Source organism: Leptodactylus fuscus, chromosome 2, assembly GCF_031893055.1.
Source record: "Leptodactylus fuscus isolate aLepFus1 chromosome 2, aLepFus1.hap2, whole genome shotgun sequence".
Classification (NCBI taxonomy): Eukaryota; Metazoa; Chordata; class Amphibia; order Anura; family Leptodactylidae; genus Leptodactylus; species Leptodactylus fuscus.
Genome location: NC_134266.1, coordinates 218,850,363 through 218,875,074, shown reverse-complemented (window position 1 = coordinate 218,875,074; position 24,712 = coordinate 218,850,363). Strand labels below are relative to the sequence as shown.

The 24,712-nt window shown below is 42.6% G+C and overlaps 2 protein-coding genes across 2 annotated transcripts in view; both read right to left on the bottom strand.

Annotated features, from left to right (window-relative positions):
- Positions 1-404: 404 nt before the first annotated feature.
- Positions 405-9,795, bottom strand: SKIC8 (SKI8 subunit of superkiller complex). Its single transcript, XM_075262853.1, has 10 exons — positions 9,527-9,795; positions 8,190-8,217; positions 5,652-5,757; positions 4,959-5,131; positions 4,670-4,818; positions 4,463-4,556; positions 3,366-3,459; positions 1,427-1,519; positions 1,264-1,342; positions 405-761 (listed from the first exon to the last, which is right to left on the bottom strand). The coding sequence occupies exons 1-10, from the start codon at positions 9,536-9,538 to the stop codon at positions 672-674; spliced, it is 918 nt and encodes a 305-aa protein (XP_075118954.1). The 5' UTR covers positions 9,539-9,795; the 3' UTR covers positions 405-671.
- A 12,426-nt stretch (positions 9,796-22,221) lies between these two features.
- LOC142195647 (inactive dipeptidyl peptidase 10-like) overlaps positions 22,222-24,712 on the bottom strand; it is a 110,745-nt gene continuing 108,254 nt past the window's right edge. The window contains exons 25-26 of the mRNA XM_075265580.1: positions 23,114-23,187; positions 22,222-22,740 (exon numbers count right to left, since the gene is read on the bottom strand). Coding sequence (XP_075121681.1) covers positions 22,618-22,740; positions 23,114-23,187 — 197 coding nt within the window. The 3' untranslated portion in view covers positions 22,222-22,617. The remainder of the gene's footprint in view (positions 22,741-23,113; positions 23,188-24,712) is intronic.

The window sequence follows — 24,712 nt, the reverse complement described above, 5'->3', positions numbered from 1 at the left end:
TGTCCTCCTGTCCCTAATACCTCTTAGCTCCTATTCTGTTCCCCATGCCATTTGAAGTAAGAGGTGAGAGACTGAGGCTGGAGGGGGAGGCACTTCAAATAGCTTCTTCTCAGGCTGTACACCACCTTGAACTACAAAAATGTCATATTAAATCTGAAAAGTCATATACAGCTCCTACTCCTGACTAGTTCTTCAACTGTCTACATCTGCGGTTGCATCACAGCAATAATCTCAACTTTAACATGACACCGGAAGCTCAGCTCTAAGTGGTGTACAGCAGAGACAGAGAAGTTAGTGGCAAGTACCATCCTGACAGTATACATGAGAGATCTCCTCTGCAGGGAAAGGATTAAGTGAATAATGAGTATGTCCATTAGATAACAAGCACATTTCAAAACAAGCGGTTAAAAAGTGACACATTAAAAAAATTTAATTCTTGTCGCATCACCATATGGGAAAAAATTGCAACATAAAAAAAAAAATAGACATGTATTTGAAAAGCCACTTCTGTTAGAGGTTGGTTCATGAATTGCAGTGTCGCGATATCTCATCCAAATAAATATGCTTCCTCTTTTATAGTAGCACATACAGGTCCGGGATAGATGACAGTCTATATTAGGAACAGACAAGCTGGAATGGTGGATATCTGTCAGTCCCTAAGATTGGAAGTCTTAAATGGGACAGTCATATATATGAATTTCCTGGTTGTCTCCGGCAGAGACAATTTTTGACCCGTTCCTATTGTACTGTACTCCCCAAACCTAAGAAGGAAAAACACAAATTAGTCTTATTTAGAAAACTATTAGAATTCATTTACATATTTTGGCAATTGTCCATAGCAAGACTTCATCTTTTTAGAGAATAAAAGAACCAGTCAGGGGGAGTTCACACTACCATTGCTAATATCCTGTGATAGAAGGCAACAACGGACAACTGTGACAGACATTAGTGGTCACAGAGAACAGTTTCTGGTGTAAATGGAGGTCAACATTTGTAATTTGTAGGACAGTTTTTTTTTTTTGTTTTTTTTTAAACATCCAAGATGCACCTCATTGTTCCTTCTCTGCCCCCCCCCCCCCCCCGCCACTTTTTATCTATAACTCACAACAAATAGCTTGCATAAAAGTTATACGTGAAATTTATGCAGATTTCAATTATTAAGAGGTTGGAGGCTCTTAATAATTCAGGCACATCTCATGCTAACAGGCGACCTTTTAACATTGGCACACAGAATAAGTGAGAAGAGCAACTTTAAAGTTTTACCTGTTCTTGGTGGTCAAAGAAAGTATGTACACATGTTCTGCTTGCAACATCCCAAACCTTAACACTTTTGTCAGAAGAGCTAAAGAGAGATAATACATACATGAATATTTTGTAAGAACCCCAAATCACCAGCACTGATGTGTGGCACATCAATATTTCCTACCTAGAGACAAAGTGAGCATCATCAGGAGAGAAAGCCACATTCAGTACCCAGGAGGCATGTCCACTGAGCGTTCCTGCCAAACTGGCATGTTGTCTAACAAAAGAAACAGAAATATATGTATTTAACCTAATATATCAGTTGAACAAACTGTATTCACCTCTCAGGTATTAATACACAGCAGTAATCAAATGAATGCAGGGAATCTAGGTTATGCTATGGTGACATTAGCGTTCAAGTTTCTGTTCTTTAGGTCAGCTCCTCCCGAAATTGAAGGAAAGAAAAGTCTTGCTTGCAGGACATTTCTCTCCGCATATTTTAAGTACAATGGGGACGGAGTCCCCGAAAGCAGCCTTAGTTATTTATTTTCATAATACTTTTCTTTAACTTGTTACTAACCTTCCAGCAAACTTTCCATAAATCAATAGTACACAGAATCACAAAAATAATGTGTCATATCTTATTAGAGATAAATTCCTCTTTCTGCTCATATTAGGCCTTTTCTCTGCTCCACCTTACTTTGCTCAACTATCTCAACGCGTACTGCAGGTCACATGATTTGGATTGCAAAAGTTATGGAGAGGGGGTAAGAGTGGGCAGAATAAGGGAGGGAGCAGCAGAAAGAGGTTTCATGTGATGAAACAACCAAATAGGAGCCTTCTATAGCAACCAAAATACTTTATTTACATCAGTACATTTCAGTACTTCTCTGTATATGTCCTGCATAGTCCTGGGTCTGTTTCTGAGTGAGAAATTTATTGAGCAGAATTCCTGTTTTCATACAAAAATGCAAACTATAGCTAGAGTATAAAGCTGCAGACTACAGACTGTACTACTGATTTATGCAATGTTTGTTTACAGCAGGGATCCCCAACCTGTAGCCTATAAACCATATGCGTGGTAGACTGGAGCATCTACAGAGGGGTGAACACATAGCTCCTACATTTTTCTGTAGTATGGGGGGGGGGGGGGGGAGAGCAAGAACAGGAAGTACTATTAAAAAAAGGCTTTAGCCATTGCTCATGCTACCTCCTCCTCCTGTAGTGTGAGATTTAATGCCACCAGTGCTTTGCAGGAGGCTGTCAGGTATGTCTAAAGTAGGCAGGAATGGCTCCTCATTTTTCCCCAAAATCCATTACCTTCCCTCTGCCACAATGTACTTCTACAAGGATGTATAATTATAAAAGTGCAGATGGAGACGAGTGGTTAATAGGTTAAAGGGGATAGTATACATCCGCTTACTATTATATGTCTATTATAAGGTCTTCCCTGTTTTCGCAGTTCGTAGAGTCACACTTCCTTGTTAACCAAATCTTATACACCAAATAAATGCCTCTCTGGTCCTGCAAATGGCTGCTGATGGCCAAGTTAAATCACTTTACCACTCATCAGCACGTCCCATTGAAATGCAGCTCGTTCATGCTAAATGTCTGCATGTCCAGAAGCTGTGTAACTGCAGTAAAAGGTAGGCAGAATACTACTTTTGTTTGCACTTGCACAGCTCCTGAGTTTGCAAGAAACTAGAGGAGGTATAGCGCGTTTGTGAGGTGCAGATGGTTAGGTTGTATCATACACCCCTCATCAGCAGCCATTTTCAGGACCGTAGCAGCATCTGACATTGGGCATGGAAAGATTCTACCACATGCCAGGAGAGACTGTTACTAAAGAAACTGCCTGAAGTCCCACAAGTAATGTATATGGGTCCTATTAATTACAGTAGAACACTTTCACAAAGGACATATTGACTGTAGCTTACAACCATTTGTCCATGCTGAAAGTGGCTCTCGGGGTACAAAAGATTGGGGGACGCTCATTTAAATGTTAGGTATGCTTATAGTATCTTCAAAAGGTAAAGCTTCAAATTAACAGAATTCTCCTGGACAACAATCTGGTATATGCAGCACAAGATGAAGAAAACATTGCTTTCAGCTATAAAACTCACACATCGTAGATTTTGATATATCCATCATCAGAGCCTGTAACCAGCAGCTGAGAATCTGGAGAGAAAGTTAATGATCTGATGGGCATAGCATGTCCTGGTGAGAAAAAAAAGAGAAAGTTTAAGATATTGTCATTATGTACATTTCAAAAAAATAAATCTCAATATAGACACAAGAGTTTATTAAATAATTTCCTATGAAAAGTAAATATGTAACAGACTGTGTATCTAAATGATTGAAAGGGCGCTTAGATATGAAGTCAATCCCTTCTTGGACTGCAGGAGCAACTACTGTCAGTGACTTATATCACAGTAGATTAATAGACAAATTCTCCCATGTTGAAACTCACAAACGCAAGTTTAAAGCGTCACTGTGAAATATAACATAATGCAATACACAATATAATGTAACATTAACCAGACTGCCAAGTCGTGGAACACTAACTTTACTAATTCTGCACTCCAGCTACAGGCGCAGTCAGCACATTTGTTTAGACCTTCTGAGTAACAAGCTGTTTAAGGTGTCCATCTACACTACCTTACATGAAGGATGTCCAATCAGCATAGTAGCACACGGCGTCTGACAACCTAATGATCTTAGAAGAGGTTAGACCAGTGGTTCTTAACTGGGGTTCGATCAAACCCTAGGCCATATGCACGGTTCATTTTGTCTACCAGTAAAAAAACATATACCTATGTCTTGAATTTGGAAAAAAAATCATATTTGATTTATCACTAAAGAAGGGTTCGGTGAATGTGCATATGAGGGAAACTGGTGGGTTCGGTACCTCAAACAAGGTTAAGAACCACTGGGTTAGACACAGTTACAACCTCACACCATTCAGATATGCTTGATATTTCAGCAATAGTTTTTAACAAAAAAAAAAAATAAAAAAAAATGGTGCCCTATGATGCCTGTCAGGACTGATGGCTAAGTTCCTTATTTCTAGACATTTACAAATAAAATAAGGTAAAAGAGAGTTGGCATAATTCAGTTGAATTAGGGTTAGGAATACTGTTATTGTTTTCTGATGACCCCATGGAGGAAGTATTGGAAGATTTAATAACAATTTGTGAATGTTGTATGTTAAAGTTCTTACCTTCCAACGTGTGGAGAAGCTTTCCAGTGGCAATATCAAAGATATTGATAATGCCATCTATGGCACCACTAGCCAAATATTTTCCATCTGGGCTCTGTAGATAGAGGGGGGGGGGGGGGGGAAGAGGCATAGGGTCAGAACAAAGTGAAACAAACAAACAAACAAAAAAAACCCCAAACAAAAACAAAACCACACACAATAACTTACATAAGCAATACTAAGGATGAATTTTCCTCTGGTGTCCAGAGAGTATTCTTTCTTTCCAGTCTCGACCCCAAAGATGTTCACTTTTCCTACATGACTTCCAGTAGCCAAATGCTGCGAGTCCGGTGAAAAGGCAACAGACCACGCATCCACTGGAGGGATATATAATGGTTAGTCATGTACTCTATACATGGAAAGGAATCTCCATATTGTGACACAAATCAAACATCCAAAAATAAATGCTACTATGTGACCTAAATTAAAATCATTAAAATAGTCTAAGTGTTCATACCTGGTCCAGCATCAATGGAACGGATCTGCTTGCCAGACTCAAGGTCCCATAGTCGGATGTGAGCATCTAAAGAACTAGAAGCTGCAATGTTACCATTCGGACTCACATCTACAGATACCACCCCTAAAAGGTGGCCTTCAAGTGTCCATTGTAGCTCTAGGCGCTCATCAGTCCTGCAAGGGAAGAACCAACATATAAGTTTAACATTTTGTGGTCTTACAATTATTCTGTCATAGAAACAACATTATAGCACAAGAATAAAAAACTGCTGCTGGAATGGGCGGCTGTGAGAACTGTGGAAAATGGAAGCGCTTAACTAAACCGGTCTCAACTACTGAACATTTCATAGCTGCAGCCCTTATTTGCATTGCTCTTTACGTTACTTAGGTCAGAAAATTTGGACACTGGACACTTTCACTGTTTCCTATTGTATTTTGAGACTGGTTTTACTGTATTTTCAGTGCAGTGCAGGAAATAATACTGAAAATTCATTATTCCCCTACACCAGTTTTCTGACTTTTTCCACAAATCCATTTATTTACAAAACAACATATTCCATTCTATACCTGAAACTGCTGTAATTCAAGTTCAAGGCAGCTCCAGCTGGTGTAGATTTGACTTTCAGGCACATTGAGGACCAGAGACAAAGCTTAAATGTTGTAACCATGCTGGATATGGATCTTATCAACTTACCATTTCCAAACTTTGACCAAATCATCTAGGGAACCGCTAATTACAGTTTCTGTTCCATCATTTTTATTTTTCCCCCATGCTACAGACCATATGGCATCATTATGCGCTGCACAAAAGAATAGTAAAAGAAATTATAATAAATGTTACAGTACACGCTCTAACACACACATAAGACTGAAAGGGGGTTGCCCCATCAGAGTACTATGGCGGCTATAAATTAGAAACGCCTGTGGGTCAGTATGCGGAAAGAATGGGACAAACCCATGTGACCATACATTTCCAAAGATCATTTACAAATATTAGTGGGAGATGCAACTATTAAACCATAACAAAGTCAATATAAGGCTGTGGCTCCATGTTGGGGTCTTAGCCTAAGGCTACGCATTGCGTTTTTCTGCAGCTTTTTCATTGCACAGATTTTCTTCCCTTGTTAAAGGGATCCAATCATTTAAACACATTTTTTTTTCTCCCTACCACATTGGAATAGCCTTAAGAAAGGCTATTCGTCTCCTACCTTTAGAAGTCTTCTCTGCCCCGCCGTTTGCTTGAAATACTGGTTTTCGCCAGTATGTAAATGAGTTCTCTTGTAGCACTGGAGGCGTGCCCCAGCGCTCAAACAGCACTGAGGGCATCCCTAATGCTGCCAGAGAACTCTCCAGGTCCGCCTCCATCTTCGTCAGGAACGTCATCTTCCTGTGTCTTCTTCCGCCGCAGGCTTTGAAACGTGTAGGCCTTGGGCAGAGCCTACTGCGCATGCCCGCAGCCACAAGAAAAATGGCCGCTTACACAGTAAATAAGTGGTCATTTTCTTGTGGCCTGTGGACATGCGCAGATGCCTCTGCCCGAGGCCTACAATTTTCAAAGCCTGCGGCAGAAGAAGACACAGGAAGATGACGTTCCTGATGAAGATGGAGGCGGTCCTGGAGAGTTCTCTGGCAGCATTGGGGACGCCCCCAGTGCTGCGAGAGAACTCATTTGCATACCGGCAAAAAACGGTATTTCAAGCGAATGGCGGCCTGGAGAAGACTTCTAAAGGTAGGAGACGAATAGCCTTCCGACCTGGTAGGGAGAAAAAAAAAAAGTATTTAAATGATAGGATCCCTTTAAATCTCTATGGAAAATGCAAGCATTTTTGCATGAAAAATTGACATGCTGTGTTTGGATGGGAATAGCCAGATTCTCATTCACTTTTATAGTACTGTAAAAGGCAGCAGTTTTTTTCTGCTGCCTTTCTGCAACTTGGGACCGTAGCCTATGTTGCGGAAATGCTGCGTTTTTTGTGGTTTCTTGAGCCAAAGCCAGGAGTGGATTGAGCAGAAGGTAGAAGTGTAAGACCTTCCTATATATTTCCCATTCCTTATGTACACATGCTTGGCTTTGGTTTTTTTAAAAAAAAAAAAAAAAAAAATCACTACAAAATCTGCAAAAAAAAAAAAAAAAAAAAAGGTGTTTTTCCGCAACGTGGGGCCTCAACATAAATTAGTTTTCAGGGACTTTTAAAAGATGACTTATCATTAGGATCAGTCTTCAATTGAAAATCTATGGGGGTTTTGACACCTCAGGCCCCTGTGCTGTGGATCTAATGGTTGAAGCAGCGCTGGAGCTCACTGAGCGTCACCTCTGCTTCACAGACCATCGGTCACATGGCCTAACTGCAGCACAAGTGTGCAGCGTTGTGCTTGGCAAGTACTGAAAAGGCTGCAGTACTTACCCAAACTCTGCAGCCTCTTGAAGCAGTTGATCACTGGTGGCCTGGGTATCCAACCCTTGACAACTTGTAATCTATTCTAAGGATTGGTCATCAATCAGAAAGTCCTAGAAAACCCCTTTAATATCTGTGCAGAGTATCACATGACCTGTTCCACTGTGATATACAATCTAATATTGTTAATTCTGGTTCACTTTATGCCAAAACACTGGCATACAGGTGTTGCGTCAGATTCATTTATTATATTATGACACGGAGTCTCAGTAGACAGTTTTGAAAATTGTATTTATATATTAATTAAAAAAAAGGGACATTACTTATAATATGCCAAATCGAAGCAAAGGGTTGAGACAGTAAATAAGGCGACCAAAAGGTAGCATAAGGAAGACACAAGTACTAAAACATCTAACTAGAGGTGCCAGCCCCAGTTATAAATTTGTCTGTTTGCCAGGTCTAGTTTTATATTGATGGTTTCACACTATCTATCCTTCTTGCAAAACTAGAAAAAAAAAAAAAAACGGACGCCGTTTTCTTTATTTCCCAGCAATGTATCTGTGAAACGTCTTTGAGCGTTTTTTTTTTTTTTTTTTTTTTATGGACCCATAGACCTGACTGGTGGAGACGAGTAGAGAAATGAGAAAAAGAAGTAATGCATGACAATTTTTTTTTCTCGGCATCTCTCTGTCCATGAAAAACAAAGGACGTGTGAATGGCCCCATTAACTATAAATGGTATATGTGCTGTCAATTTTTTTTTTCCATGAACAGCACATGGACAGAGTTGTAGTTTGTGTGAAAGAGCCCTAAAATGAAGACAGTAATGAATCTTACCTTGCTCTTGCTTGTAGAGGATACTATACTGTGGAAAGAAAAAAGGAAACACCAAAATTGGTAAAAAAAAAAAAAAAAAAAAAAAATTCTGCAGGTGTTAAACATTATAATCACAGGAGATCGCCACAACAGCAGCACACCACACCTTATTCCCCATCAAAACAATAGGAAGCTGACAGAAGAGACCGTCCACTTTTATTTTAGCATTTCATATGATGATGGAAACAAATGGAAAGTGTTTGGTTTGTGCCCATCAATCTGAAAGTTACAATGTCCATGTTTTGGATCCTTTGGCCGATCACAACAGAGATTAACACTTTAGGGGTGAAGTGGCCTTATATACCCTGCTGAGATCACACAGCAGTCACTACAATCATATTCCATGGAGACATGGTACTATGCAATGACAATAAGAAGCAGTAAGTACTCTGGTGAAGTACGCAGCAGGATAGCGCTACGTTTTTATAAGGCCTGTTTTTAAACTGGATTTTATTTTTGTGGATTGAGAAACCATATGAGGTCTTGTTGCATGCACAACAAATAGTACTTTGTAATGGCACCATTTTATTTTTCATCGGATGTACTGGGAAGCCAGAAAAAACCTATTTATTTATTAAATAAATCCCACTATTTCCTTATGGGTTTTGCCTATTTGTTTTCCCACAGCTGTCATTGTGCAGTAACAACAAGACGTTACCTTTACTCTACTGGTTAAAGTAAAATAAATGTATATATTTTTTTATATCTGTTTTTTAAAAATAAAAGGATCTGGATCTTTTATACATTTCTGTCAGGAAATTTTTATAGATACCGTCAAAAGAAATGTATGACTATCAATTTTTTATTTTTTGTGTGGGAGTGGGGGGCAAAACACAACAATTCCTGACAGAGAGATCAATAGGAATTCAGATCTAGCAGTCCTGACAGCTTTCATAAGCCGCTGTCTGTCATTGTGCCCAAACCTCTCCAGTCACCATATATGGGGTGTGCAATCTGTCAAACTAACCTCTGTAATGACACGTTTGGGTGGGTGCAGTAAGTGTACACTGCATGGATCCACTGGATGTCCAGTGTTATATAATGCACAGAGCCAGAAGCAGACAGTTCCATGATCTGTATAGTGACTGGACTCCATTTCTACAGCTCTGCCCCTATTGATATCAATGGGAACTGAGTAACAGTAATGGTAGCCATCTACTAACAGGACATTGAGCACTGTATAGTATCAGCGTTAAAAGCATCCCCGACCAGCTGATCTGTAGCCCTGTGGTTTCTGCTCTAGAACTCGTGAGCATCAGACGTGGAGCCTATTACTGGACTATGAAGCGAAGCCTCACCTGCGTGCTCATGTCCAGGCGTCAGACCGAATGCCCTGCAAGACACAAGATGGAGGCCTCTTCTCGCGCTGTCACGCCGCTCTGCCCTGCAGCCTCTACACACTCCTTTCCTCCTGCTTTTTGTCTTTATCTCGTTGCTATAAGCAGTTCACAACTTCCAGCGTTAACATAAAAGTCGCCTATTGATGACGTCACCACGGAACTTAGAGGGCGCTAGAGAGAAGATCTGTTCTCTTTACATGTCTCCAATCTACGGCTTGAGAAGACGCTAAAGCAGATCACGTGACCAAGAAGGGGCGGAGTTCTGATACAGCTACACTGTACTATTAGCGTCTAGAATGGAGTCCTGCTAGGTCCTCCCTCTAGCATCTCCAATCTGGTCGCCTCACTAGTGACCAGTGTAGAGAGGAGTTACTGGGAGTAGAACCTGCTTGTGCCAACTCCAATGTAGACTGTTCAGTACTGAGGTGACTAGAATGGAGTTGCTGCAGGTAGGTTCATGGTCTGGGTGTATTCTGTAGTTACTATAGGTAGGTTCATGGTCTGGGTGTATTCTGTAGTTACTATAGGTAGGTTCATGGTCTGGGTGTATTCTGTAGTTACTATAGGTAGGTTCATGGTCTGGGTGTATTCTGTAGTTACTATAAGTAGGTTCATGTTCTCTGTATTCTGTAGTTACTATAGGTAGGTTCATGGTCTGGGTGTATTCTGTAGTTACTGTAGGTAGGTTCATTGTCTGGGTGTATTCTGTAGTTACTATAGGTAGGTTCATGGTCTGGGTGTATTCTGTAGTTACTGTAGGTAGGTTCATGGTCTGGGTGTATTCTGTAGTTACTATAGGTAGGTTCATGGTCTGGGTGTATTCTGTAGTTACTATAGGTAGGTTCATTGTCTAGGTGTATTCTGTAGTTACTATAGGTAGGTTCATGGTCTGGGTGTATTCTGTAGTTACTATAGGTAGGTTCATGGTCTGGGTGTATTCTGTAGTTACTATAGGTAGGTTCATGTTCTCTGTATTCTGTAGTTACTATAGGTAGGTTCATGGTCTGGGTGTATTCTGTAGTTACTGTAGGTAGGTTCATTGTCTGGGTGTATTCTGTAGTTACTATAGGTAGGTTCATGGTCTGGGTGTATTCTGTAGTTACTGTAGGTAGGTTCATGGTCTGGGTGTATTCTGTAGTTACTATAGGTAGGTTCATGGTCTGGGTGTATTCTGTAGTTACTATAGGTAGGTTCATTGTCTAGGTGTATTCTGTAGTTACTATAGGTAGGTTCATGGTCTGGGTGTATTCTGTAGTTACTATAGGTAGGTTCATGGTCTGGGTGTATTCTGTAGTTACTATAGGTAGGTTCATGTTCTCTGTATTCTGTAGTTACTATAGGTAGGTTCATGGTCTGGGTGTATTCTGTAGTTACTGTAGGTAGGTTCATTGTCTGGGTGTATTCTGTAGTTACTATAGGTAGGTTCATGGTCTGGGTGTATTCTGTAGTTACTGTAGGTAGGTTCATGGTCTGGGTGTATTCTGTAGTTACTATAGGTAGGTTCATGTTCTCGGTGTATTCTGTAGTTACTATAGGTAGGTTCATTGTCTGGGTGTATTCTGTAGTTACTATAGGTAGGTTCATTGTCTGGGTGTATTCTGTAGTTACTATAGGTAGGTTCATGGTCTGGGTGTATTCTGTAGTTACTATAGGTAGGTTCATGGTCTGGGTGTATTCTGTAGTTACTATAGGTAGGTTCATGGTCTGGGTGTATTCTGTAGTTACTATAGGTAGGTTCATGGTCTGGGTGTATTCTGTAGTTACTGTAGGTAGGTTCATGGTCTGGGTGTATTCTGTAGTTACTGTAGGTAGGTTCATGGTCTCAGTGTATTCTGTAGTTACTGTAGGTAGGTTCATGGTCTGGGTGTATTCTGTAGTTACTATAGGTAGGTTCATGGTCTGGGTGTATTCTGTAGTTACTGTAGGTAGGTTCATGGTCTCTGTAGTTACTATAGGTAGGTTCATGGTCTGGGTGTATTCTGTAGTTACTGTAGGTAGGTTCATGGTCTGGGTGTATTCTGTAGTTACTGTAGGTAGGTTCATGGTCTCAGTGTATTCTGTAGTTACTGTAGGTAGGTTCATGGTCTGGGTGTATTCTGTAGTTACTATAGGTAGGTTCATGGTCTGGGTGTATTCTGTAGTTACTATAGGTAGGTTCATGGTCTCTGTAGTTACTATAGGTAGGTTCATGGTCTCTGTAGTTACTATAGGTAGGTTCATGGTCTGGGTGTATTCTGTAGTTACTGTAGGTAGGTTCATGGTCTCTGTAGTTACTATAGGTAGGTTCATGGTCTCTGTAGTTACTATAGGTAGGTTCATGGTCTGGGTGTATTCTGTAGTTACTATAGGTAGGTTCATGGTCTCTGTAGTTACTATAGGTAGGTTCATGGTCTCTGTAGTTACTATAGGTAGGTTCATGGTCTGGGTGTATTCTGTAGTTACTGTAGGTAGGTTCATGGTCTTGGTATATTCAGTAGTTACGATGGGTAGGTCCTCCATACAACTCCATTCTAGCTGTCTCACTACTGACCTGACCAGAATGGACTTGCTGCAGGTAGGTTCATGGTCTTTTTGTGTTCTGTAGCTTGTACCAAATATCTGCAAGGGTTGCAGGTGTTGGTTCCCCCACAGATCTAATATTGGCTTATCCTGAGAAAGTGGCAGCACCCCTCGGACCCTCTGCAACACGCACACAGGTGGAAGTACCTAAAGGAATAGTACCACCTTTACACATACATCATCCCAGGGACCCCCAAACATGCACAAAGTTGGCAGCACCTTGGGGCCACCTCCAGTACCCTCTCTCACACACAAGCAGTACCCCAAGAACTTGTCACACAAAGTCAATACCCCAGGGAACCCACACAGATACCGAACTCCACGTCTCAACCCCCTAGGGACCACTGTCCTCCCCTTTAGATGCCATCAGTACCCCAGACACACCTGCTCCCCCTTTAGATGCCAGCAGTACCCCATGGAACCATGCCCACCCTTTAGATGCCAGAAGCACACCAAGGATGCATACCCCCATATTTAGATGCAAATGTTTGTACACTGTTCATAAAATAAAGGGAACACTCAAATAACACATCCTAGATCTGAATGAATGAAATATTCTCATTGAATACTTTGTTCTGTACAAAGATGAATGTGATGACAACAAAATCACACAAAAATCATCAATGAAAATCAAATTTATTATCCAATGGAGGCCTGGATTTGGAGTCCCCCCAAAAAAAATTAAAGTGGAGAAACACATAACAGGCTGATCCAACTTTGATGTAATGTCCTTAAAATATGTTAAAATGAGGCTCAGTAGTGTGTGTGGCCTCCACATGCCTGTATGACCTCCCTACAACGCCTGGGCATGCTCCTGCTGAGGTTGCGGATGGTCTCCTGAGGGATCTCCTCCCAGACCTGGACTGGGAGGAGATCTGCCAACTGCCATCAACTGCCATCTGCCAACTCCTGGACAGTCTGTGGTGCAACGTGATGTTAGTGGATGGAGCGAGACGTGATGTCCCAGTTGTACTCAATCGGATTCAGGTCTGGGGAGTGGGCGGGCCAGTCCATAGCTTCAATGCCTTCACCTTGCAGGAACTGCTGACACACTCCAGCCACATGAGGTCTGGCATTATCCTGCATTAGGAGGAATCCAGGGCCAAAGAAATGTCACCCCACACCATTACTGACCCACTGCCAAACCAGCCATGCTGAAGGATGTTGCAGGCAGCAGATCGCTCTCCACAGCGTCTCCAGACTGTCATGTTTGCCACGTGCTCAGTGTGAACCTGCTTTCATCTGTGAAGAGCACAGGGCACCAGTGGCCAAGTTGCCAATCCTGGTGTTCTGTGGCAAATACCAAGTGTACTCCACAGTGTTGGGCTGTGAGCACAACCCCCATCTGTGGACATCGGGCCCTCATACCATCATCATGGAGTCGGTTTCTAACTGTTTGTGCAGACACATGCACATTTGTGGCCTGCTGGAGGTCATTTTGCAGGGCTCTGGCAGTGCTCCTCTTGTTCTTCCTTGCACAAAGGTGGAGGTAGCGGTCATGCTACTGGGTTGTTTCCCTCCTACGGTCCCCTCCACATCTCCTGATGTACTGACATGTCTCCTGGTAGCGCCTCTAGCGTGTCCCATTGCACCACCGACTGTCCAGGAGTTGCTTTAGTCCAGGTCTGGGAGGAGATCCCTCAGGAGACCATCCGAAACCTCATCAGGAACATGCCCAGGCATTGTAGGGAGGTCATACAGGCGCATGGAGGCCGCACACACTACTGAGCCTCATTGTGACATGTTTTAAGGACATTACATCAAAGTTGGATCAGCCTGTAGTGTGTTTTTCCACTTTATTTTTTTTTTGCGGGGACTCCAAATCCAGGCCTCCATTGGTTAATAAATTTGATTTCCATTGATTATTTTTGTGTGATTTTGTTGTCATCACATTCAACTTTGTACAGAACAAAGTATTCAATGAGAATATTTCATTTATTCAGATCTAGGATGTGCTATTTGAATGTTCCCTTTATTTTTTTGAGCAGTGTATATTTTTTGAGTGTGGTTGTCTTCCTTATTATCTTTGATTTAATTCCCACCCCTATTACCGTATTTTTCGGACTATAAGACGCACTTTTTTTCCCCCAAATTTCGGAGGAAAATGAGGGTGCGTCTTATAGTCTGAATGTGGGATTGCAGCATGGCCGCGCTACTGCCACCGCTGGTTTTCTTCAGCGGCAGTATTGCGGCAATACGCAGGCCCCGGCAGCTAAGACACTCCCCGGCATCTGCTGTAATAGATCGGCGGATGCCGGGGAGTGTCTTCTTCAGCGGCAGGAGTGTGACAATACTGCAGGCCCCAGCAGCTAAGACACTCCCCGGCATCCGCCGGTCTATTACAGCAGATGCCGGGGACTGTCTCAGCTGCCGGGGCCGTGCTACTGCCGCTGAAGAAAACCAGCGGTGGCAGTAGCACGGCCATGCTGCAAACCCACTGCTCCTCCGCAGGTCCCGACAGTTAGTTAGCCCCCCCCCCGGCCTCATACCTTTAGTGATGCAGGCCGGCTCCTGCACGGCGAGGCCGCAGGAGCCGACCTGTTCCGATGACAGCTGGGAGCCTAATGAAGGCTCCGAGGCCTGTCATAGCTATATATTACTATCGCGGCTGGTCTATGACCCTCCGCGATAGTAATGTATAGAATCTCCCATAGACGGCAATACACTTGTATTGCCGTCTATGGGACTTGCAATCAAATGATTGCAGGTTCAAGCCCCCTAGGCGGGGGATATTAAAATAGTAAAAAAAAAAAAAAAAAAAAAAAAAAAAAACACTTAAAAAAAATATAATAAAAAATAAAATAAAAGTTCACCTCCTTTCCCTAGAATACATATAAAAGTATAACATTACTGTGAAACATATACATTAGGTATCCCTGTGTCTGAAGATGCCCGGTCTACACCTGGCCCCACAAAAAAAACGCCCTATACATCCCCGTACAGCTGCAGGGTCACCTGTCAATGTGGCCTTGCAGCTGTTCCAAAACTACAACTCCCATATATTAAATATTTTACCATTTTTTGCCTGAAAATTTTTTTTCCCTATTTTTCTCCTCTAAAACCTAGTCCGAAAAATACGGTATGTGGTATTGGCCTCTTATTTATTTCTGTTAACCAGAAGTAGCACTAGCAGAAGGAAGGCAGGCAGCCCCAGCTCTTCACAATATAGGAGTTTTTTTCCCCAAAGCTTCAATAGTAATTTTATTTCATGGATTATTTACTGGTATATAGAGATATATCTCTATATGCCAGTATATTGTACAAGTAGGGGTCCCTTATAGTATAATGTCCTGAACACACAGTGTAAGGGTGCATTCACACTGAGTAAACGCTAGCTTATTCTGAACGTAAAACACGTTCAGAATAAGCGGCGTCTAAAGCAGCTCCATTCATTTCTATGGGAGCGGGGATACGAGCGCTCCCCATAGAAATTAATGGGCTGCTTCTTTCACTCCGTGCAGTCCCATTGAAGTGAATGGGGAGTGCCGGCGTGTACGCTCCGGCATGAGCAGAGCTTGCCGTATACGCCGGCACTCCCCATTCACTTCAATGGGACTGCACGGAGTGAAAGAAGCAGCCCATTCATTTCTATGGGGAGCGCTCGTATCCCCGCTCCCATAGAAATGAATGGAGCTGCTTTAGACGCCGCTTATTCTGAACGTGTTTTACGTTCAGAATAAGCTAGCGTTTACTCAGTGTGAATGCACCCTAATACCTCTTTCAGACTCCACTGGCTGTCATGATTGGTGGAGTAGTACACAGAAGCTTCTGCTCCACCGATCATCATTCACTACAGAGTGAGAACACTTGTCTCCTTCCCTCTGTATACTGTTCTTATCCCTCATTCAATCAGCATTTGAATTCCGTCCGGGGGTGTCCGCATGAGGACCCCCCCTCCCCAAACAGAATACCAAACGCAAGTGCAAGTGCTGGTGCAGTAAAAGCACACGGACCGCTTAGACTATAATGGCGTCCATGTGCTTGCTGCCAGATCTCCGCTGGGAAGTAGTTCACCATCTACTTTCCTGTCCGCATGATTTGTGCAGGCAACACACAGCAAGCACATGGACCCCCTTATAGTCTATGGCAGGGGTGCCCAAAACGTTGATCGCTATCTACCGGTCGATCGCAAAGGACGTATGGGTCGATCGCGTGACATTTTTTATTTATTTATTTTTACTTTTTTTTGTTTGAATCAGCGCAGGAAAGCTGCCGCTCTCCTTGCGCTGGTTCAGATGCCTACGTTTTAGCATAGGCGGCGTCATCACGCTGCCTACGCTGATATGCAGACGACTGCCAGGAGAAAAAGATGCAGCAGCGGGAGTAGCAGCAGCATCGAGGTTGGTAAGTATGAGAATTTTATGTTTGTTTGTTTTATAATAGGCTGCTACCTGCTGGAGTATTCCCAGCAGGTAGCGGCCTATTTACCAACCTCCCCGGGCCTGTTCATTGCCACCGCCGCTTCCCCTTGTACTATAGGCCGTGGCGGGCGGTAGTGAATAAACCCGGGCCAGGCCGTGATCCCACTACCGCTATTATTATATTCGGGGGTCTTCTCAGACCCCCGAGTATAATATTTGGAGCCCCAGGGGAGGTGAGAGAACATAATAAACAATGTTACTTAACTCTCCGGGATCCGATGTCAATCTGACAATGCTGAGGCCCAGGCCTCACCCACAAGAAGTGGGTAGTAGATCTTTTGACTTGGTCATTTTATAAGTAGCTCACATGAAAAAGTGTGAGCACCCCTGGTCTATGGGGTCCGTGTGCTTTTACTGCACCAGCGCTTACAATTGCGTTTGTATTCTGTTCAGGGGGTCCCCATGCGGACTCCCCCCGGATGGAATGCAAACGCTGATGTAAACGAGGGCTTACACGTGTGGATACCTTCAAAATCACAACCCCATCTCCCTTCCTTCTGGACAGATGCCAATTTCTCTATGGAGTCTGGTGTAGGGTTGGCACAGAGGTGCTTTTTGCACTGGACTTCTAATGCCTAATAGCAAATACAGACTTGCATAGACACATTCCTGTTAACTGACTTCAAGCATCCACAAGCCTTCAGCGGATTTAACCCCTTCCCGCCGCAGTAATTTTTCACCCAAATCTCACATCATCCACAGTTTATTAATATTTTTTTTCCAAACACAAAAATTGAAAAAATTACACAGACACTGCAGAGAAAGTTAAAGAAGCCAGTATCCAGCAGTACCCTGCTTTGCACTGATGAGAGGCAATAACCTCTAAACAGATTTCTGCAGGTGGGTCTTTTTCCCTGTAGGAGGAAATATTATGGTTTGGCTTTATTCCCAGATTATGCTGCTAGGTTTCATGAAAGACAGACATTATTTATAGGAAGCTACCTTTCAAAGCGTGGCACTTGAGCAAGTTGCCCTTTTAACAGCAAGAACTTATTTGCATATTCCTTTTCCAGAATGCTTAACAAGGCATTCATGGTCTAATAAGTCTCTGTATACCACAAGGTAGCCTAATGGTAATGATTAGAGATGAGCGAGTAGTATTCGATTGAGTAGGTATTCAATAGAATACTACGGTAATCGAAATACTCGTACTCGTTCGAATACTACTCGGTATTCGCAGTAAATATTCAATTCAGAACCAGCGTTGATTGGCCTAATGCTATACAGTGTATAGTATTGGGCCAATCAATGCTGGTTCTGCAGGACGAGTAAGGGCCGGCTCACATTAGCGCTTGCCTCCCACCCGGAAGGAGTCTGCAGGAGGACCCCCCGAATGGAATATCAGCGCAACAGCAAGCACTGTGCAGTTAAAGCGCACGGACCCCATAGCCTATAAGGGGTCCGTGTGCTTGCCGCGCACTGCCCGCACGAATCATTCTTGCGGGCAGTGCACAGCAAGCACACGGGCCCGTTATAGTCTATGGGTTCCGTGCGCTTTAACTGCACAACGCTCCTCCTAAACACTCTCCTTCTTCTACTCGTGGACTTGGTGGCGAATAGTGGTTTCCCCTGAAACAAGCATTTTTCCCAATAGATTATGATGGGATTCGATATTCGATCGAGTAGTCGAATATTGAGGCTCTACTCGAAATGAATATTGAATCTCGAATATTTCACTACTCGCTCATCTCTAGTAATGATAATTAGAGATGAGCGAACACTGTTTGGATCAGCCGTTCCGAACAGCACGCTCCCATAGAAATGAATGGAAGCACCTGGCACGTACACTTTGCCGGCGGCTGATCGCCGTGCCAGGTGCTTCCATTCATTTCTATGGGTGCGTGCTGTTCAGAACGGCTGATCTGAACATTGTTCGCTCATCTCTAATGATAATTTCTCCTTTAAAGAGGATCTGTTACCACCTCCAACAAGTTCAGCCCTTTATATCATTAATAGTCATTGCTCTAATTGGAATTTTTTCTCTAGTCCCCACTATTCCTGATCAATTAATGCTGTTAGTTTTGGCTGCCTTGCTATTTAGTCTCTGCACTAAATAGGACATTGCATCAGGAGAGCGGTGTCAGGCAGGAGCAAGCAGGATTGATTCTGAGCTCCGACACAGGCTGCCTCTGATTGGTGCTCTGGATCACAGCCTCTGCTTGACACTGCTGCTGCTTGAACCAGCACATTAGGTACCAAAGGAACTTGTTGCTAGGAAATGTTGAGGGCTAGAGAGAAAATCCCAACTGCGCTGGAATCAGTGGAGCAGTGCCTATTGATATATGCTAAAGCTTGACTAGGTGGAAGTGATGAAAGGTCCTCTTTAAAGAATTATAGCACCCATGCATGTTATATGTACGGCGAGCAAAATTTTTAATTTGATGTTTAATAAATAATTGCCTCCATTTGCAATACATTAAAGTTATCTAATAGCACAGTAAGGCCTGGTTCGCATTTGCGTGCGGTATTCCATTTGTGTAGTCTGCTTGGGGACCCCCCGAATGGAATACCGAACACATTAAAAAGGGGTGAACAATGAAACCACATTGACCCCATAGATTATAATAGGGTCCGTGTGTTTTCCATGTGGTGTCCACATGAGTCATGCAGAGAGAAAAGTTCTGCTTGAAGTACTTTTCTCTCCACATGACTCATGCGGACACTGTGCAGAAAACACACGAACCCCATTATAGTCTATGTGGTCAATGTGGTTTCATTGCTCACCCCTTTTTAATGCGTTCGGTATTCCGTTCGGGGGTCCCCAAGCAGACTACCTAAACTGAATACCGAACGCAGATGTGAACTGGACCTTAACTAAATACCTGTAAACATTTCTGGACCACTGTCCTGGAGGTGAAGGTTTGTTGCATAGTCATGAGCCCTTTTTTACAGAATACATCTTTTAGTGTCGTGTTCCTCCCATTTCTTCTTGCCACCTTTCCCACTGAGATTCTAATAATATAGCATCCCTGTCCCTCGTACATAAAATATTACTGCTCCACTCTCAAGAGATTTATCAACTTGCCTGGGAGATCTTTTTTCCCAGGAACCTTCTAAACATTCCACCATAAAAGTATGCTCATAGGTCATATGGTCAAGCTTATTTTGGCCTATGATGCAGACAGAGGATGAAAATGTCAATCAAGTGTGGATACAATGGGCACCACTGTAGACAAATCAGACCCCTTTCCCCACCCGCCGGAGCATTAGCAGGCTGATCAGCATTTCCATAAGATGATCTCTGAAGTGCTTTATTGCTTTGTGGCCCCATAGTTATGTTTAAAGTCCCCTATATGGAACAATTATTGGTTTGTGAAGCATTTTGGAACTGACAGGCTCCCTTTTAGCTTTTACTGTTCCGCTACAGGTTTATTATCAGTAGTCATAGAGATTGGATGTCAGCGTGACATCAGCCTACATAGGAGTATTAGGGAGCTACTCACCCAGAGACATATCTTATTCATTTTTTTTTATGTAAGAGGAACACTTTTTAAATAAAAACGTCATGCCGACTTTACTTCTATATCCAAAACAGTGGAATAAATGCTCATTCTCAACACCATATTATTCAATATGGCAAAATACATTGATAAACCTCCCCTATACAGTTCTAAATCTTCGGTTTCTTTTCCAATAGTACATAATATACCATAATTGTGTGTGTGCCGTCACCACTAGGAGGAGTTCAATTCATAGGGATTTAGACAGAACACTAGGGTACATAGCACATAGTTGCTAAGCTATAAATCTTTGTCACATAGGGTAATGAGTTAAGCATTGGGCCCCTCTCTTCATTGGCCCATATCATTTGTGTAAGTACACCATTGAGGCTACCGCCCCCACATAATCAGTATGGGGAAAACAGTAATCTGACATGCTCATTGTTGACTGTGCTGGCACTTACTTGTTGGTTATATAGAGTTGTATGAAACACTGTCTTACCCACTTACCACATCCCTTGTCTGTCAGGGAGCAAAAGTGTCTAAAGCACTTATTAAATTCTGGCATGTGTGCCAGAGCTCTGCTGCATTTTGGTGAATAAATCTCCATTATTTACACACTAGGCAGGAGAATAAACTGACTTGGCAGCCTCTGAAAAGTAATTAGAGCTTAGCTTTATAGGAATGTGATTATAACCTATGTGTTTCCTTATGCTTCATCACCATTCAGTAAAATTACCCTTATAATTACTCACAACTTTTGTAAATGGCTGAAAAGGGAGCAAATTACAACAGGGTATAGGACTTTGTACAAGGTACGGCTTTAGTTTATTACAAGATTCCTCAGTGCAAATTAAATGTATAGGAGCATTTGTTATACATGCAAAAATACATATGTAAAGGAAAAAAGACAGTTTATTAAATATCCAATAATGTAATTCATTTCCATTCTGGAATATACACAGAGAGTGCTCTGCTGCCCTCTAGAGTTACAGAATAGCACAACTGTTTAATCATACACTATAGGGACAAAAGTATTGCGACACATAACTGACGCTGAGTTCACACTAGCGCCCGGACTCCGTTCTGAGCTTTCCATCTTCTACATGCAGAAGATGGAAAGCTGTCAGACCGGGTCCGGCCGTGAGTGTCAGTGAGCGTTTTATGCTCTTCGCCGTGAAACGTTTTTTTTTAAAACCGGACACAGAGTACTGCATGTCCGAATCTGTGTCCGGTTTAAAAAAAATGGTTTTGCGGCAGAGAGCATAAAACGCTCACCGCCGCTCACGGCCGGACACCTTTCAAACCCATTCAAATGAATGGGTTTGAAAGAGTCCTGCTGCTTGCCGTCTCCTGCTCTGTTTTGTGCAGGAAACGAAAACCTGTATGAACAGAGACCGGGCGCAGATGTGAACGAGCCCTGAACCTGAATTCAGTCCATTACAGAGGAGTATAAAATCCTATACATGCAGTCACTTTTATAGACATAGGTGAAAGAATGCTCCATTCTAAAGAATAAACTGAATTCCAGCCTGGACTGTAACAGGACGCCACTGCTGTAACAAGTCTGTCTGGAAAGTTTCTTCCCTCCTAGATATTCCACTATCACCTATCAGTGGAGTTATTGAAAATTTGGCCGCTTGTTGGATGAGTTTGGTGAATGCCAGGAGAACGTTACCTGTCTGACAGCACCATGCCAAGTTTTGTAAAGGCAAGGTTAATGTTACGAAGTCGTCTTTCAGGGGTTGACCTTGGCCCCTTAGTTCCAGTGAAAGGAAATCTTAATGGCTCAGCATACCAAGATATTATGGACAACTACGCTCTCCTTCTTCTGACTTTCTGTTCCAGTAGGACTATGCCCCAGTACACAAAGCAAAGTCCATAAAGACATGGTCAGGTGAGTTTGTTGTGGAAGAACGCAACTGGCCTTCAAAGAGCTCTGGCCTCATCAACACCTTTGGATGAACTAGGATAGAGATCGTGAGCCAGACCCTCTCATCCAATATCAGTATAAGGGGGACCAACTCCATATCAATGCCTATGGATTTAGAATGGGATGTCATAAAAGCTCCTGTAGGTTTAATATTTAGGTGTCCCATACTTTTGTCCATATAGTTTAGTTGTAATTTGTACAGTATATGCAACCCAAGATCGATACATATTAATGTTTGTGGATTCCACCAACCATCAATGGCTTGAAGTAACTTCTTAATGCCATTTTTAAGGATCAAAGAGGATTGGACATTGTGTATTTTGTTCCCACTGAAATAAACAAGCATGCGCGGATGAGCTGAACATAAATGTCTAAGGAGGGAGGATGTAGAGCGAATGTCTTATGTGTATGGCTGTCTTTACACAGAAACAACATGATGACTGCATGAATGATATACAACACATGATGTAAGATTATTCGTTCAGGATTGCAGTGTCTATATATTTATCTGGAAATGATCTACCCAGGTCTTCCCTGACAGCTGAGGATATTCACTGCCACGGATCTAGTTCATTCTTAAATGCTGAGCTGATTTGAGTTCCAGGGTTTCCAGCAGATACATCTTTCAATGTTCCTTCTGCCCACTTGGAGACCATCAACATCTTGTGCTCTTTGTAAGTCTTACAGGGTCCTTACTCACTCCTCTGTCTGTCTGATACCTTCGCTCTGAAGGCAGCTCTGCAGGTAGGTCACTATTGACAGGCTCAGGTGATGTTGACTGCCTTTTGACAGGAAGAAATGGTCCTCATCTGGATAAATCTAAGAGCAAGATATAAAATAAGTACATAATCTGCTGACACGTGCTCCAGCGCTCGATTTACATGGAGCAGTCAGAGAAAATTCTGAGTCCCCATTCTCCTAATCTCTAAGGTTTATAGAGGATGGACCCGAACAATCTGACACTTTCCCCATATTCTGTGTAGATAACCCCTTTAAGAGCAATTTCACTTGCTTAACTTTGCATGGCGAATATTGATCTACAACATGTCAACATTTGTAGAGTACATAGGATCTGTATTTGCATTAGTGTTTAGCAATATGCAATGCTAACACACATATGTGTATGCAGTATTTACCGTATTTCAATATTTTTCCCTCATACACTTAAATTGACCTAAGTTTGCGGACATACCCGGCTAGTGACATTGGATCCAGCCTGGATCAGACGGTTTAGGAGTTCAGCTGTATGTTGGAAATGCACATTGGCTTTTGATTGAAGAAAGTAGACATGGAGGGAAACGGAGAGTTAATGAACAATATAGAAAACAAACCTTATAATGACAATCAAAATGACTAACCAGAGCCGTTCAATTAAAAGCAGTGAAATATAAATGTATTAATATTTCCAGCCCTGTGATCACTTGGGGGGCGGAGGAGCGGAATAACAGCATCGCTTCTGCCGCTGCTGGCTTCATGCAGGGCAGGAGCATAGCGATGTTGCTGGCATCTGTGCCGGCATCTGTACATCTGTGCCGGCGTCTACACTCCCCGGCATCCGCCTCTCTATTACAGCGGATGCCGGGTCTGTATTCACATATGCAAAGCCAAGCGGCGAGATGCCGCTGGCCCTGCGTGCACGCTCATAGACCAGTCTAGCCTTCACAATGCGAAAACAGACCCGGCATCCGCTGTAATAGAGAGAGGCGGATGCCGGGTCTGTATTCGCATTGTGAAGGCTAGACTGGTCTATGAGCGCGCACGCAGGGCCAGCGGCATCTCGCCGCTTGGCTTTGCATATGTGACCCCGCCCACCAATGACGCAACAAAGCCGGAAGACAGAAGATTTTAGAGCAACGAAGACTGGTGAGTATGCGATGTGGGACAACCCCTTTAAAGCCCAATGATAGAAATCAATGTCCCCAATGCTATTTTCTGCTCATTTGTATAGGGATAAAAGTCTGATCTTTACAAGAATGGAGCAGCGGTCCTGTATAAGAAATAAATCATTGTACACTGTGCTGACAGCCCTACAATGTACTGTGATTATTTTATATCTCAGGTTTGTGCTAACAGACTCCCTATTAAATCATACAGCAGTACAATGTCATAGACAGAAATACATTCTGAAGGTTGGGCAGATCTGGTTGCATGCCATTTTACTTAAATACTCCCAAATGCTCCATTCATTTAATGTCACCTTAATGTGCCTTAAAATTGGACATCAATTCCCATTTTCATGATTTTCTATTTATTATGAAATGAAATATTTATCTGGTACTCTGATATTCAGAAATAACTCTTTTGCTCAATGACAAGAGTAAGCATGCAGTACTATGCAAAATGCATTGCAGATCATAGTCAGGCAATCTTATAAAACATCATGATGCAGAATCTCTTCAATGAAAATAGTTTGTATGGCACATGGACCATCATCATCACATTATCAGTGTCTGCTGACAAGCTGGGCATCCATCCTATATTATGCCATCAGTTTGCTTCAATCATGCGGGCACACTATATGCCATAAGCAATTATTAAAGGCAAGGTCAGCTCCTGGTTAATGTGGGCCCTTGGGTGACAAAGTCTTGATAGGGAATTCAACTGATGGCAATGTATTCCTGTAAAATCTTCCAGCAAAAATGTTTCTTTCCCTCACTCAAAGATCCTATTCCTCCCCTGCAGCATATCTCTCTAATCCTCACTATTTCTCCTCCCCTGCAGCATATCACCTTTTCATCCACTATATCTCTCCTTCCCTGCAGCATATCTCCTTCTCATCCACTATATCTCT

Coding starts and splice junctions, on each gene's coding strand:
- SKIC8 (XM_075262853.1), bottom strand. Junction 1,520..3,365: donor TATATCAAAATCTACGATGT/GTGAGTTTTATA, acceptor TTCTTTTGTTAG/ACAACATGCCAGTTTGGCAG. Junction 1,343..1,426: donor GATGCTCACTTTGTCTCTAG/GTAGGAAATATT, acceptor ATCTCTCTTTAG/CTCTTCTGACAAAAGTGTTA.